The sequence below is a fragment of the Bombus impatiens genome, unplaced genomic scaffold (assembly GCF_000188095.3).
Source record: "Bombus impatiens unplaced genomic scaffold, BIMP_2.2 scf_1701, whole genome shotgun sequence".
In the NCBI taxonomy this organism is placed as follows: domain Eukaryota; kingdom Metazoa; phylum Arthropoda; class Insecta; order Hymenoptera; family Apidae; genus Bombus; species Bombus impatiens.
Window position 1 is genome coordinate 1 of NT_178120.1, and position 15,766 is coordinate 15,766.

Sequence of the window (15,766 nt, forward strand, 5' to 3'; positions counted from 1 at the left end):
TCTAACTCTTCAGCGTATTCTTTGCTGGTTGCGCGTGAGTTTATTGTTGATTTATATAGACCTATCGTGCTTACTTGCTCGTACATGTCGCTAGTGTCTAATCCTTCAATAATATTGGCATTATCGCAATACAAATATCCTTTTCTTATGTATTCTACGAATACAGAGTTTCCTTCTAATGGTGTAATATTTATTTGCGCGGATACTATTCCGGCAAAGAGGAGTGTCGACCTGGAAAGTAAGGTTTTAAACGATTACCGCGTATCTTTTTGTCTTGGATAAGATAGTATGGAGTGCACACTTTATCAACCGTGTATAGTCCTAACCATTCCACATCGAGTTTAGGCTTTTTATGATCGTTATGTACTAAAACGGAGTCTCCTTCTTTGAAAACTGATTGAGGTTTTATAATTTTACGTTTTTGGTCGCCCTGATATCGCTGTTTGCTTTTGATCAATGTTTCGCGAGCGTGTTGAGTATTCTTGGATATTGTGGAGGGGAGATTGGCTTGATGTCCGAATGTGAGTTCGAATGGCGTGGAACCAATGGAGTCGTGTATCATCGTGTTATATGCAAGACATATAAAGTTAAGTTGATCGCCCATTCGTCATCTGAATTTCGCTGTATCGATTGTAACATGTCGGTTACTACTGCGTGTGTTCGTTCTAAAGATCCGGTACTCTGTGGGTGGAAGGATGTCGTTTTGATGTGTTTGATTTTTATCGCGTCTTCGAGCTGTTGCATCAAACTAGATATAAAATTCTGTCCGCGGTAGGTTAGTATCTTTTTTGGGGCGGAAAAGATATAAATGTTATAATTCAAGAGTACGTTCCAAGTTATTTCCATTTGCTTTAGTGGCACGAGTATCAAGTATTTTGTCAGTTCGTCATGTATGGATAGAATGTACTGATTACCATTCTTTGTCTTTTTCAATGGGCCTAATAAGTCCATAGCAATTTTATCGTTTGGTTCGAGGGGCGTGTCAGTGATACAAGACTCTTCACGCGGTCTGATACGTGTAGTTTTAGATGTTTGGCAGGTGTCGCATGATTCTACGTGTTGTTGTGTGCGTTTCATCAAATCTGGTACTCTGTGGCGTTCACGAATGCGGTCGTATGTCTTTTGTATACCGGGGTCTCCTACTAAATCGTGATTTTCTCTTAATAATTCGTCTACTTCTTCGTCGCTATATGTTTGGATTGGTTTCCATGCAAGACTTAATTCTTTCGCGGTAACGTTCAGGAATAATAAAATTCCTTTGATCGCGTTCTTCTCGGTTTCTGTGAAACTGTCGTCGCCTATACCTATCTTCTCGTTGTATGAATAATTTCGTTTAGTTTGGTTAACCATTTAATTCTGTCGTAATTTCCTAGCTCTGTTTTTTATAGTTGATAGAAAGATTTACGGTTCGGAGTCATTTTGAGAATTTTGGGTAACACGTCGGTAGATTTTTCCCAATCGTGATTTTTTTTATCGAGTTCTTTGTTTAAATTTTCGCATCGTCTGATCAGAACATGTATTCTAGATAGCGTGTCGGCTGCAGTATTATCTTTTTCTTTCGTATATTCTATATCGTACTCGTATTCCTCTAATTTTAGTCGTCATCTCATCAGGCGTGGTGAGGGGTCTTTGCAGTTTTGTAGCCATTTTAGCGCTTGATGGTCGGTTCGAATAGGGAATTTCCAGAAACAGATATTGTCGGAAACGTTTCACGGCCCATACGATTGCTAAAAGTTCTTTTTCAGTTGTGGAATAATTTCGTTGCGGTGGATTTAGATTTCGTGAGATATAACAACATGGATGTCCGTCCTGTGATAAGATAGCACCTATGCTTTCGTTACTGTAGTCGGTCGTTAATGTGAATTGTTTTGTAAAGTCTGGGAATTTTAGTACGGATGATGAACAGAGTTTGTCTTTTAACGTCTGGAATGCTTCATGGGTTTTATCTGTCCAATGAAATGGTGTCTCTTTCTTTGTAAGTTCAATCAATGGTTTCGCGATTTTAGAAAAGTTTCTGATGAATTTACGGTAATAACCTGCTAGTCCTAAGAAAGATTTGATGTCTGTGGGATTACGTGGCTATTTGAAGTTACTAACGGCTTCTAATTTTTTGGGATTTGGCTTTACACTTTCGGCGGTTACTATATGTCCGAGATATTCTAGTTCTGGTTTGAGGAATTCGCATTTGTCTGGCAGTATTTTGAGTCCGAATTCTCGTACGCGTTGCAATACTATCGCGTGGTTGCTATTGTGCCTTGAATCGACTGTCCGAATATTATAATGTCGTCTAAATACACAAAGCAATGTTTATTTGTGAGCCTTCTTAGCGTGGTATCCATCATGCGTTGGATTCCATCCATGCCATGGAATGGCATTCCATTGTAGTGGTAATGTCCTTGTGGTGTAGAAAACGATGTGTATTTCTTAGAGTCTGTGTCCATTGGATTTTGGTGGAATACGGAGGATAAATCAAGTGCTGAGAAGAATTTTGCGTTGTCTAGTTGGGATAGTATGTCGCCTATGTCGGGTAATGGGTATGCGTCTTGGTCAGTTAGCTCGTTTATTTTTCTAAAGTCTATTACGATTCGCTATTTTAGTTTCCCTGAGGCGTCTGCCTTTTTTGGTACTACCCAGACTGATGAATTGTAAGGGGAATCTGATGGTTCTATGATGTTCTTTTGTAGCATTTCGTCCATTTGTCGTTTAATTTCCTCTTTGTGGCATTCGGGTAGTCGGTGGGATTTTGTGTTAATGACTTCATTCTCTTTTAACGTTATTGTGTGCTTAGCACATGGTTAGTACATGGTAAAAGGTCAGTCCCTAGATTGAATACGTCGAGGTAAAACAGCAATATCTTTTCGATTGGTTCACGGAGAGTTTTTTCTATATGCGAGAATCTGACTATATCTATAAATGTGGAGACTTGATCGTATGTATTTGAATTTTCGATAAGATTGGTTATTTTGGCTAAGCACTCACCACCATTGATAAAGCATATCGTTGTCGATTTTCCTTCCAGGTATACTGTCTTTGACACTGCTTGTTTTGGAGGTACGTCGTTTTCCTGTTGCAATAAAAGAATATATTATCGTCAAGTTTTAGTTGTTGATTCGAGAGTTCAAATTTGAATTTAGATAGGACTGGCAAACCGAGTATGCCATCCTCTATAATTGGAAAGTTATCATCTACTACAAACAATTATAAAGTTTTATCGAATAATTTTACAAAGGCGTGTTCGCTAGTCTTAAATCTCGAGTGTCCCATAGATAATTTTCGTTCTCTTACTGTTCTTGGTTGTAATACACATCTTCTCTTCAGTATGTAAATTCCTGCTCCGCTGTCAGCGAGGAATTTATGTTGTCGTCCGTTGGATCGTAGAAACACTGTGGGTAGTCTTCCTGTTATGGCGTTAATTCGTAAGTCTGGCCTATTGGTTCCTTTGTTTCTTCTTTGCGTGTCTCGAGGTTGTGGACTGCTCGTGGTCTCGGATGTTAGCTGGATGTTTGAAAATTTCTACGATGACTGGAGACATGCTCGACTTGATTGCATTTGAAACATTTCAGTTGAGTTCTTTGGGCAAGTGGCATTCGTTAAGCTTGCCGGAAGTTTCATGGCATTGCATTAGGTGTTGGAGTTGGTTTTCTAATGGTTGTGTTGGGATTATTGGTCGTTGGTCGTCGCTGCTCAGGGAATCGTGGTCGTTCCATTGGTCTTGGTCGTCGACTTCGATCTTCCCTGAAGTATCGCTCGATGTCGGTGGCTTTCTTTTCGGCTTCAAGGATATTGTATGGTGGATTGGCGAGTAGTAATTGTCCTATTTCGCTTTCCAGGCCTTGAATGAAATCGGTTACGGAGACTCTTAGAATTCTATCGTTTATTGCTCGTCTAGTAATTTCATCAGAGTATTCGTTTGTTATTCTATATTGTAGTTTATTGAACATTTTCGTCGTAACGCTGTCTTGTTTCACGTAGGTGGTCTTGTTGTTCCCTAACGGAGGCGTGGGTGGCTTCGTTTCGTCGTAGGGCATCGTACAGGTGTCCGTATTCGCTGATCGCTATTGCGGATGGCCATTGCGGCTTTACCCGTAATTTTCTCGATCTTGATCATTTTGAGTAAGAGTGGCTGTTCGCCACACATGGCTCGCATTTCACGTACTTCGCGTATGAACTCTTCTACTCCGATATCGTCTTCGCCGTTTAACTGTGGAATACATGCTATCGCGGCTTTGGCTCGTAAGCTCGGAGAAGCGAGTTGCGGTAAACGGTCTTCATAGGAGGGATGGTTGACCGCTTCCGGTCGAATCGGGGCGGATGATGGGGGAGTTCTGTCACTCGCGGTAATAGATTCATCCATGGTAATAAGGGAGCCTAATTCTGTAGTAGCGTCGTGTCCTATTTTTATTTTAGATATATTTTTGCCTAGTAGTTCTATTTTTGCTGTACGTCTCTTGTTTTCACTGTCGGCTATCCATTATGTTTTTTCTGTACGTCGCTTAAGAAGTTCAATTTGTTTAGTGAAATTCTCGTTTTGTTTCTGCATCGCGTCGAGTATGGCACGAGTCGGATTATCCATAGCTCAGGTTGTAGAAGCGGTATTAATAGTTTAGATTTTGTCTCTTCGCGGTGTAGACATGATTCTAATTGAGCTTATTGATTCTGAACTATCGTTGCCATTTGAGCTCGAAACACTTGAGAAACTTGGTTTTCTCGCACGGTAACGTACAAATGAATCCAGATTTCCAGCTTACCGTAGTAGCTATGGCTGTTGAGGCGTCTCTGGTGTGTTTCCTCTCTGGTCGGTTCTAGATTCGGAATCTTATACGTAGGCTTACTCTGCGCTGACCGTAGTCCTCTCGTCTAGCTTCACCGTAGAGGAACGTTGAAAGTTGTTAGGGCTTCGTAGTAGCAAATATTCGCAGTGGTCCGCTGATCATTCAATCTTCAACGATACGCATACGCCGAAATCGTGATTTCGTTTCCACTGAAGCGAATGGATCCTGACAGGGTTGCCAAAAATGTCTCGTAAAAATTCAACAAGTAGCTGAAGAAATGTCAATCTCCAAACAGGAGATCGAGTTCTTTATTTCCACTCAATTTATACAATGATTAAATGGTAACCCTTTATTGTATTTGCCGTTCGCATCGATAGACTTTTAATATTGAGGTTGGCTCGACCTTATTCAGACTGACTTGGATGATTTTGGGGTGAGTATTTATATTATTTAATCGTTGGAGTGGGGAAAGACGTTGGTCGTACTTATCATATATTTCTCAGAACGGATAGAGTGACCGGGTGCTACCCCGGCGGTCACTCTTGACAAGGCGCTTGGAATTTACTATCTTATCGCATAATTAGTCGAATATCACCTGTCACACAGACTAGGACGCGGCGAGCACATAGGCATGCTGTTGCAGGAGTCTATTTCTTCTCTTCTTCTTCGCACGACTAGCAGGACTTTAGTATGCATCTACGTTCTTGCCTGTTTATGCAGGTGTAGAAATACGTGTAGTGTGGGTAAGGCTCATCATTTTAGCTTCAAGAACCACTCCTTAAATTTGTTTGTACCTCTAATAGAATACCTTGTATATAGTATTAATTTTTATATAATTAGCGTGATGAACCGCTTGCACAGGTTCAATAAACTACGCACTAAATTATACACAATATAACACTATATTTTATATATAGTATATATACTATCTTAGAGTATATTGTACTCTATACTATGTGGCTACCCATGGCTGTAGAAAAAGTTCCAGGATTGAAGTACATGTATTGGCCACATGCCCCACGAAACGACGTCCGAGGATAGGACTACGGTCACCGGGATTTGAAGCCGGGTCCCGAACGTTCTTAATCTAAGGCGCTAACGACAGCGCTGCTGTCGTCCGACAATGATTGCTGTCGAGTGCCGCCACATATGTGAAACGTTCGAACTGCAGCACTCGCTATGCTCGACTGATGAACAAACCAGGCAGCAAAGATCGGATTGCGTCGATCCGGCTCAGTATCGGCCATTTGGCGAATTAAAATTAATGCCGATTGCGCTGCCGATACTCTGATTGTACAGTTGATGCATGAGCCCCTCCATTAAGGGGAAAATTATACAGGATCTTTTGACATGCTCCCTGAATGTATCAACGTCGGTGGATGATCTGCAACCAATGGCGCACGCGTGTTCTCACAGTGCGGACGGGGTCTTACAAGGGACTTCCATGGCATCCGAGCTATTGGAAGTCTTCTAAAAACATGTAAAGAAACATTTATTAAAAAAAATCAGCCAGGGAATTGTTATCATCTTGGTATAAAGAAAGCTACTTTAAACCTAGTTCAATCTATAAGTATTTATTTTGTTAATAGGAATAAAATTCAAATTAAACTTAATGCTGACAGTCACCTATTATGGTAAAGTTCTAGTAACCAAGTGTATCCAATTCTTTGTAGTATCACAAGATATAAAAATGTTCATGAGGAGTAAGTGTTGTCCGTGATACTTGTAGATGCTGGCTGTAGATGTCGCTGATAGGGTACTGCTATTTTTCTTCTAATTTAGATGCGTGGAAGAAAAATCGGACTCTGGTCGCCGGGATTTGAACCCGGCACCCGAACATTCGTAACCTAAGGCGCTAACCACTGTGCTGCCGTCGTCCGACACTGGTTAGTGTCGAGTGGTGGTATTTGCTGTTGAGTGCCGCCACAGTACCCCCTTACCAGCGATAACGTTTCTTCTTAGTGTGGTAATGCGTCAGCCGATTGTTGTCAAGCCCGTGTAGATGTTGCGCGTTGTCTTCGACGTGGCGGTGGATACCTGTCCGTATGGTGCGGAGCGTTCCGCGTACGATCGTAGGCCTCTGTTCCTCTTTTTAGTATGACGTGCTGGTGGTGATGCCCGTGAACTTTGCAATGGCTACATCACCCCTGGCTGGATCATCGTCTCGTATCCTGTCACCTGCTTGCGTAGCTCGGCGGTGGGGCGTCGAGTTTTGCTGAAGGGAGGGCTGTTCCGTGTGCTCCGTAGCGGTAGATCCAGATCGCCACAGTCTTAGATTCGCGATGATCTCTAGTAGCGCTATCACGGTCGCACACCTCTTTCTCGCTGTCGATCACTTCGGGGTCACCAGTGGCGGTATTTGTTGTCGAGTGCTGCCATATTGACATGGTTGATATCGATCATAGTTAGCAAAAACCAAAATATATGAATTGTTTCTGTACGATTTTGTTAAAGAAGTACCTTCTCAGTAATAAATTTTTAAGTAATGAACATTTATATTATTTACATAAAAAATTTTTTATTCGTGATGCTCCTGCAAAATATTTAATTAAATGTATAAAAGGTCATACCGAATACCATTCTTGCATAAAATGACAATCAAGGAGATTATATTCATAATGCTTTCCTGTTCTAAATTATGTTTGTTCAAGAATTGATTTTGAGTTTAAATTGAAAGTTGACGTTGGTTATCACATCGGTGCATGCATTGTGCAAAATTCTCCGGATATTAATATGATTAATTCTTTTTCAATGGATTACGTACACTCAATTTGAATAAGTATCATGAATATTAGGAATTTATGGTGCTATGGCAAACCTTCCACGGAAATCTCTGTTACGTCGCGTGAAATGGTCCGTACGACGTCCTTCACTGTCTGACCGTCAAGGTCCAATCACCAATAGATAGACCCTCAATAAACCTAAGGCCCCACCATGAACCAAATCTTATTAGCTTGCAGGAACCTTTAATCCTGCAAGTATTTTCGGTTTATAGCTGGTACTTAAAACAGTCCTTAGGTCTATTGCACGTTCTTGCAAATTACGGAGAAAGCAGGTAGTTACCTAATGGGAAAAACGAATAGTTGTCTAACGGAAAAGCTGGGTTTTCCCATAAACAAGGTCGCCCATGAGCCACGTTGGTAGGAGGCTCTTTCTTCCTATTTTCATTCCTAACGTTGGTCATAACCAATCGGCATTGCGGATCGTACCCTCACTTTCCTGACGAAAAGTGTGAGCAACGAATCTACGTTCTTCGTTCAAAGGGCATACCCTTACCGAGCTTTCCTCCGTAATCACATAAGAACGAACTTCACTTCTTCTACGACATCAGGAGGGTCAACTCAGCTTCTTCTACTTGCGCTCTAGACTTATACCACAGTAACATTCAAACTAGTCTACATCAACAGAACAATCAAGTAACAGTCAAATCTTATCAGGGAGTCTATATCAACTCGAGCCAGAGGACAGTTCAAGGAACAGCAAGAATCTACAAGTTGAAAACAGTCAATCGACATAACATATATCATCATCGTCGTCAACACGAAAGGAGTCTCAGGTCGTATTCGTTTGTAGTTGTCACTTCAAGTACTCAATCTTGTATCACACTGAAATTGTTGGATCATTCAAATATATATAGTAACCTGTTAATAGCAGCGTTATATTCAATCAACTACCCTTATTATCCCACAAGAAATAAGGGATCGAACGATTCGTGGCGTCGATTAGTAAAATCGTAACGGGAATTTACGACTCCCGTTGGCGCGCTTCTTCGAGATCGCCTCTCCCCGCGAACATCAGAAAGTTCATCTCACACTTGCAATTTTCATATTTTACGACCAAACGCCGCGATATTTGTAGTACGAGCATACAGCTGATATGTATTAATTTATAAACTCTCTCTGGGCTCCTTGTTTGCAGAAACAGTGTGCATTTCAGTCAATTGAGATCGCTCCTTTCATAGACACAGCAGACTCAATGTTACTAATATTTACTGTATTTTGTAGTATTCATTGGTATTCGTTTTTTACGTCTGTAAGTGTTATACTCTGAAATGTCTAAAAGCAGATGAGTGAATATGAAGATGTACAAAGCAGTGTTGATGAATATTATATGGATTACCATGGCGAGCCCGATGATCCCGACCGTTTAGCTCGTCGCGTCTGATTCTTTAACACCGCGATGGCCTCTTTCGACAGTTTCCCACAGCGTTGATACCGGCGCTTTAACTAATTCGGAGATCTTCAGCCGTCGATGTTCATCATTGATTTCTTTTCGCTCTGATCGCTCTGAAACGGTTCATCATTTTTGTTAGCACCAGCGTGCTCGGCTCCTATATATTCATCATCGCAAACTCGCTCCAAATGGGGCACCTTTGTCAACGTACGCGTTTGTGCTTGACCATCCTACAACGCCGTGCTCGGTTTTTAAAATATAATAAGTCTAAACATTTTTCTTGGCGTGTCGGTGTACATGTTTTTGCAGCCTAGACACAGTCGATTGACTTGTTTCATCTGTTATTTATCGATAAGTTGCTTCAAAGTATATAGAACAAACAAATCGGTAAGCCAGGACAACAATTACAGATAAGATATTATCTTACCGTGGAAAAACAAAAGAAATATCACTACAATATGTACATATTACACAACGGGAATCACAACATTAAATACAAGATCACAAAGAGATGATATAGTTGCAAAACACAAATCAAATATAGTTGCTGAATATAATAAATATACGAACAGCATCGATAAACTCGACCAATATTATACAGCGACGTCTGCTGGCTAAAGCCGGCAACATTCGCTACCTGTTTTTTGAATAGCAGCGCCTCCAGTCACCGCCTTGCAAATTATGGAAGGAATAATCCATAAGATTCGAATCATCTTTGTTCAACTTCCACTTTTTTCATGACTGTTAAGTGCCATAAAAGAACAGGCGATTAACGAGAATAGAGCAAACTTTAGGAAAACCAATTTCAGAGGATCTTTGTATTGGTATTGCTGTCTAAAAGTATCCTTATATCTTACAAGTATCATAATTTACTTTTCATTTCAATTAGGAGTTCGAGTTTTGCCCTTTTCAAAATGGTTTCAGGAGAGTTGCAACTGATGAATACATTCGGTATATTCGAAATTGATTCGGATAGCTGCAAAGAAAGCGAATCAGAAATAATACTTCGCAGAAAAATACGAGTGAATGTGCTAAATACCTCAGAGTCTGAAGAAATTGAGGATAATTACGTGCAAAGTACCGCCTCATCAGATATTATATGAACAATGACAAAATTGAACCCTAAAACTCGTCATTTCAACCCACACAATTCGGGAATTCAATAAGGCATATGTCACTTGTGGAAAATTATAGATTATTTTTAGTTATTTGTCGGCGAAGAATTGATAGAATATATTGCTGAAAAAACAAAACTATTGGCGACAGAAGAACAACGATGAAATAATAACGCGTACGCAGCTAACTGAATTATATTGCTTCATCGCTGTCTCCTTTTTGATGACCAGAAACAAAAGGCTATCGTTAGCAGAACATTGCAGCAGAGATAAACTATTGTGAAGCGATATCTTTGGTGAAGTAATCACTAGAGACTGCTACTTACTGCTTTTACAAATGCTGTATTTTAGCGACGAGCGTGTATCCAATTCCGATCGTTTACATAAAATACGCAAAACAATTGATAAACTACGAGGAACATTTTGAAAATTCTGTTACCCTTACTGTAGCATGTGTATAGATGAAAGCCTGCTTCTGCATAAAGGCAGATTATCTTTCAGGCAATTTATTACATCGCAGAGAATAGCTTTGAGAAATATCCTTTGTTTTTTGTGACTGCAAGATGGGATACATTCAAAACTTTATTATTTATACAGGGGCGGGTACTACTATAGATCCCGAACATAAGGACTATGGTAAATTAGGAAGTATGGTAATGTCCCTCCCAGAACCATATTTAGGTAAAGGCCACAGCCTTTACGTCGACAATTAGTACACGAGTCCCATATTATTTAATATATTGCATAAAAATTGTACAAATGCATGTGGCAGCGCAAAAAAGAGGAGAAAAGGAATGTCAAAAATGAACGAAAAATTACAAAAAGAAGAAGCGTACTATCACTCGTCTTCAAATATGTTAGCCATAAAATGGCACGATAAAAAAGATTTCATGATTTCAACCACACATACAGAAGAATTTGTGGATGTACAAAAACACTACAGTGCACACGAAATTTTTCAGAAACTATCTTGAGTACACGACTACAATAAATTGATGGGTGTTGTAATGTCACGTCCCGCGCTGCGCACGCGCCGCAACGTAGACTAAAACTACCAATAGCGCGAGTGAGCGTTTCAATTTGAGATTCAAATAAAATTTAACAATTTGTATAGAAACCAAATTCGAGCCTCACAATCCCCACGGAATAACCCGTCACATGACGACCCCTCCACAGTAGAAATAATTATAATGATACCGGCGCTTTAACTAATTCGGAGATCTTCAGCCGTCGATGTTCATCATTGATTTCTTTTCGCTCTGATCGCTCTGAAACGGTTCATCATTTTTGTTAGCACCACCGTGCTCGGCTCCTATATATTCATCATCGCAAACTCGCTCCAAATGGGGCACCTTTATCAACGTACGCGTTTGTGCTTGACCATCCTACAACGCCGTGCTCGGTTTTTAAAATATAATAAGTCTAAACATTTTTCTTGGCGTGTCGGTGTACATGTTTTTGCAGCCTAGACACAGTCGATTGACTTGTTTCATCTGTTATTTATCGATAAGTTGCTTCAAAGTATATAGAACAAGCAAATCGGTAAGCCAGGACAACAATTACAGATAAGATATTATCTTACCGTGGAAAAACAAAAGAAATATCACTACAATATGTACATATTACACAACGGGAATCACAACATTAAATACAAGATCACAAAGAGATGATATAGTTGCAAAACACAAATCAAATATAGTTGCTGAATATAATAAATATACGAACAGCATCGATAAACTCGACCAATATTATACAGCGACGTCTGCTGGCTAAAGCCGGCAACATTCGCTACCTGTTTTTTGAATAGCAGCGCCTCCAGTCACCGTCTTGCAAATTATGGAAGGAATAATCCACAAGATTCGAATCATCTTTATTCAACTTCCACTTTTTTCATGACTGTTAAGTGCCATAAAAGAACAGGCCTTGCAAATTATGGAAGGAATAATCCATAAGATTCGAATCATCTTTGTTCAACTTCCACTTTTTTCATGACTGTTAAGTGCCATAAAAGAACAGGCGATTAACGAGAATAGAGCAAACTTTAGGAAAACCAATTTCAGAGGATGTTTGTATTGGTATTGCTGTCTAAAAGTATCCTTATATCTTACAAGTATCATAATTTACTTTTCATTTCAATTAGGAGTTCGAGTTTTGCCCTTTTCAAAATGGTTTCAGGAGAGTTGCAACTGATGAATACATTCGGTATATTCGAAATTGATTCGGATAGCTGCAAAGAAAGCGAATCAGAAATAATACTTCGCAGAAAAATACGAGTGAATGTGCTAAATACCTCAGAGTCTGAAGAAATTGAGGATAATTACGTGCAAAGTACCGCCTCATCAGATATTATATGAACAATGACAAAATTGAACCCTAAAACTCGTCATTTCAACCCACACAATTCGGGAATTCAATAAGGCATATGTCACTTGTGGAAAATTATAGATTATTTTTAGTTATTTGTCGGCGAAGAATTGATAGAATATATTGCTGAAAAAACAAAACTATTGGCGACAGAAGAACAACGATGAAATAATAACGCGTACGCAGCTAACTGAATTATATTGCTTCATCGCTGTCTCCTTTTTGATGACCAGAAACAAAAGGCTATCGTTAGCAGAACATTGCAGCAGAGATAAACTATTGTGAAGCGATATCTTTGGTGAAGTAATCACTAGAGACTGCTACTTACTGCTTTTACAAATGCTGTATTTTAGCGACGAGCGTGTATCCAATTCCGATCGTTTACATAAAATACGCAAAACAATTGATAAACTACGAGGAACATTTTGAAAATTCTGTTACCCTTACTGTAGCATGTGTATAGATGAAAGCCTGCTTCTGCATAAAGGCAGATTATCTTTCAGGCAATTTATTACATCGCAGAGAATAGCTTTGAGAAATATCCTTTGTTTTTTGTGACTGCAAGATGGGATACATTCAAAACTTTATTATTTATACAGGGGCGGGTACTACTATAGATCCCGAACATAAGGACTATGGTAAATTAGGAAGTATGGTAATGTCCCTCCCAGAACCATATTTAGGTAAAGGCCACAGCCTTTACGTCGACAATTAGTACACGAGTCCCATATTATTTAATATATTGCATAAAAATTGTACAAATGCATGTGGCAGCGCAAAAAAGAGGAGAAAAGGAATGTCAAAAATGAACGAAAAATTACAAAAAGAAGAAGCGTACTATCACTCGTCTTCAAATATGTTAGCCATAAAATGGCACGATAAAAAAGATTTCATGATTTCAACCACACATACAGAAGAATTTGTGGATGTACAAAAACACTACAGTGCACACGAAATTTTTCAGAAACTATCTTGAGTACACGACTACAATAAATTGATGGGTGTTGTAATGTCACGTCCCGCGCTGCGCACGCGCCGCAACGTAGACTAAAACTACCAATAGCGCGAGTGAGCGTTTCAATTTGAGATTCAAATAAAATTTAACAATTTGTATAGAAACCAAATTCGAGCCTCACAATCCCCACGGAATAACCCGTCACATGACGACCCCTCCACAGTAGAAATAATTATAAATAAGCGTAGCGACGTAGAAGGTAGAGAGATAATTCCTTAGTTCAGAGTAGTTAATTCCTCAGTTCTGTGTGATTAGTTCCTCAGTTCTTGGTGATTAATTCCTTGATTCTTGGCGATCAGTTCCCCAATTCTTGGCAAGTAATTTCTTTGTTCTCAATTCCTTTAGCTCTTAATTTCTCAGTTCCTTTGCCTTTCAATTCTTTAGTTCCTTAATTTTTCAGCTCTTAGTTCCTTTACCTCTTAGTTTTTTTTGCTCTTAGTTATTAAATTCTTTAGTCCTTTAGTTCTTTAGCTTTTAGTTCTCTGTTTCATTAGTTCCCAGTTCTTGTCAGTTATGTTAATCGACATGTTTGTATTTGTCAATTTGTAAATTATTGAAAATCAATTAAATTAAAATCTTGTAATTAATAGGAGTGAAAACGTATCGCGAACGATTGTAACTTCGAGTATTCGAAATCTCAACGACAATTCTGTCAATACCCAATTAGAATTAGAATAAACATTTGTTGTGGAAAATTTTTGTCTAATAATATAATGGGATTAAACGAACATTTATTTTCACCAACTTTGATCCTCTCCCGTGCCAGTACTCCTGCGCATGGCAAGTTAGCCGAAACGTGGAGTTTAATTGCCAATGGCATTAAACGCTACCATTTAATCTAAATTCAAAAATTAACGACACCATAATCAAAACAAATCAAACAAAAACGTAACAGTAGACAGGGCCGACATGGTCATCAGCACTATAAATTCTACCCGCGAAACGACAAAATGAATACAAATATCTATACAAATCTATCTATCTGTATAATCTAATCTATACATATTGAAAACCAAGAAAACAATATCAATTGAAAAATTTCAACTGAAATTAATACATCAAATTTTAAAGAAATATCAGAAAAAAGCAACCCGGCATTCTGTTACACCCGGAAATAATCACTCATCAAGACTCAACGGAAGACAGTTTCCTTCACTTTATGAAGCTACAAGAAAAAATAGATCACGAAGGTATGTTGTGTGTGCGGAAAACGATAAGCAACGAGAATTTCGTTAGCAATGCCAAGTGTTACGACCGTTCGCGGAGAGACGCGATCGCGAAATAGCACGTCAACGAGAGTTGTAAGTTCTCGCTACGATTATGTTAATCGACGCCGCGAAATAGTCGTTCCCCTGTTTCGGTTAGGATAACAGAGGTGGTTTAATGAATGTAACACTGTATTAACAGGTTAACATAGAACAATATATTTTACAATAATATGATGATGTTACAGAAGTTTGCTCGTCAGATTTCTCGAAGTGTCATGTTTGACTCGTCAGAAGGAACTGCCCGCCCTTCGATTATTTTCGTCTTTTCTGGAAGGCGACCCCCACTACGTTCGGATCACGCCACATTCTTTTACGCGAGGTAAAATAACGGCCACGAGTCGACGTTTCTGGAGGTCGCCCTGCTTAATGAACCATGCGTTGCCACTACAATGTTTGTTTGCCGGGTAGCCGCGACGATCCGTCTGCGACGTTGTAGAACCGCGAGCGACGGTTAGAAAATACAGCCTATGGTAAGCCTCGTGGCGTAACACCAAGAATGGGGTTGTTTTCGCACGTTCGCGGGGGACACGATCTCGAAGAAGCGCGCCAACGGGAGTCGTAATTTCCCGTCACGATTTGCTAATCGATGCCGCGAATCGTTCGATCCCTTATTTCTTTTGGGATAATAAGGGTAGTTAAATTAAGGATAATGCTGCTACTAACAGGTTATTATATGTTTTCACAATCCAACAATTTCGGTGTAACACAAATGAACGTAACACTGTATAATAAGCATAAGTCACCGTTTATTTTAACAACTTGTAAAGGAGATAGTTACGCTGGTGCGTGTGTATAAGATGAGTGAGTGACTGATCTTCGGGTGTAAACCCGGTCGAAGGATGTTGACTTTTCGAAGGATAGATAATCAGTAATGTTTGGAGACGATGCTGTTGCGGAGGAAAGTTAAGGATGGGTGTGTCTAGCGCACGGGACCATCGGATTTGTTGGTGACGATTTTGGCTAAGAGAGTGAGGGAAATAGGCTTCGTTGTTAATTGGTTAAACGAAGGTTGGTGGACTAGGAAGGGTCTTAGCCGCCCTCGAGAGAAAGTGGTTAGTA

General features: G+C 39.6%; 1 protein-coding gene across 1 annotated transcript; it reads right to left on the reverse strand.

Moving 5' to 3' along the window:
- Positions 1-74: 74 nt before the first annotated feature.
- LOC105681691 lies at positions 75-3,161 on the reverse strand (the record flags this gene model as incomplete). Its single annotated transcript, XM_012392814.1, has 6 exons — positions 3,150-3,161; positions 2,980-3,064; positions 2,094-2,264; positions 1,579-1,877; positions 908-1,308; positions 75-231 (listed from the first exon to the last, which is right to left on the reverse strand). Coding segments are annotated over exons 1-6 (1,125 nt in total), but the record flags the coding sequence as incomplete, so codon positions are not given.
- Between the last annotated feature and the right edge of the window lie 12,605 nt (positions 3,162-15,766).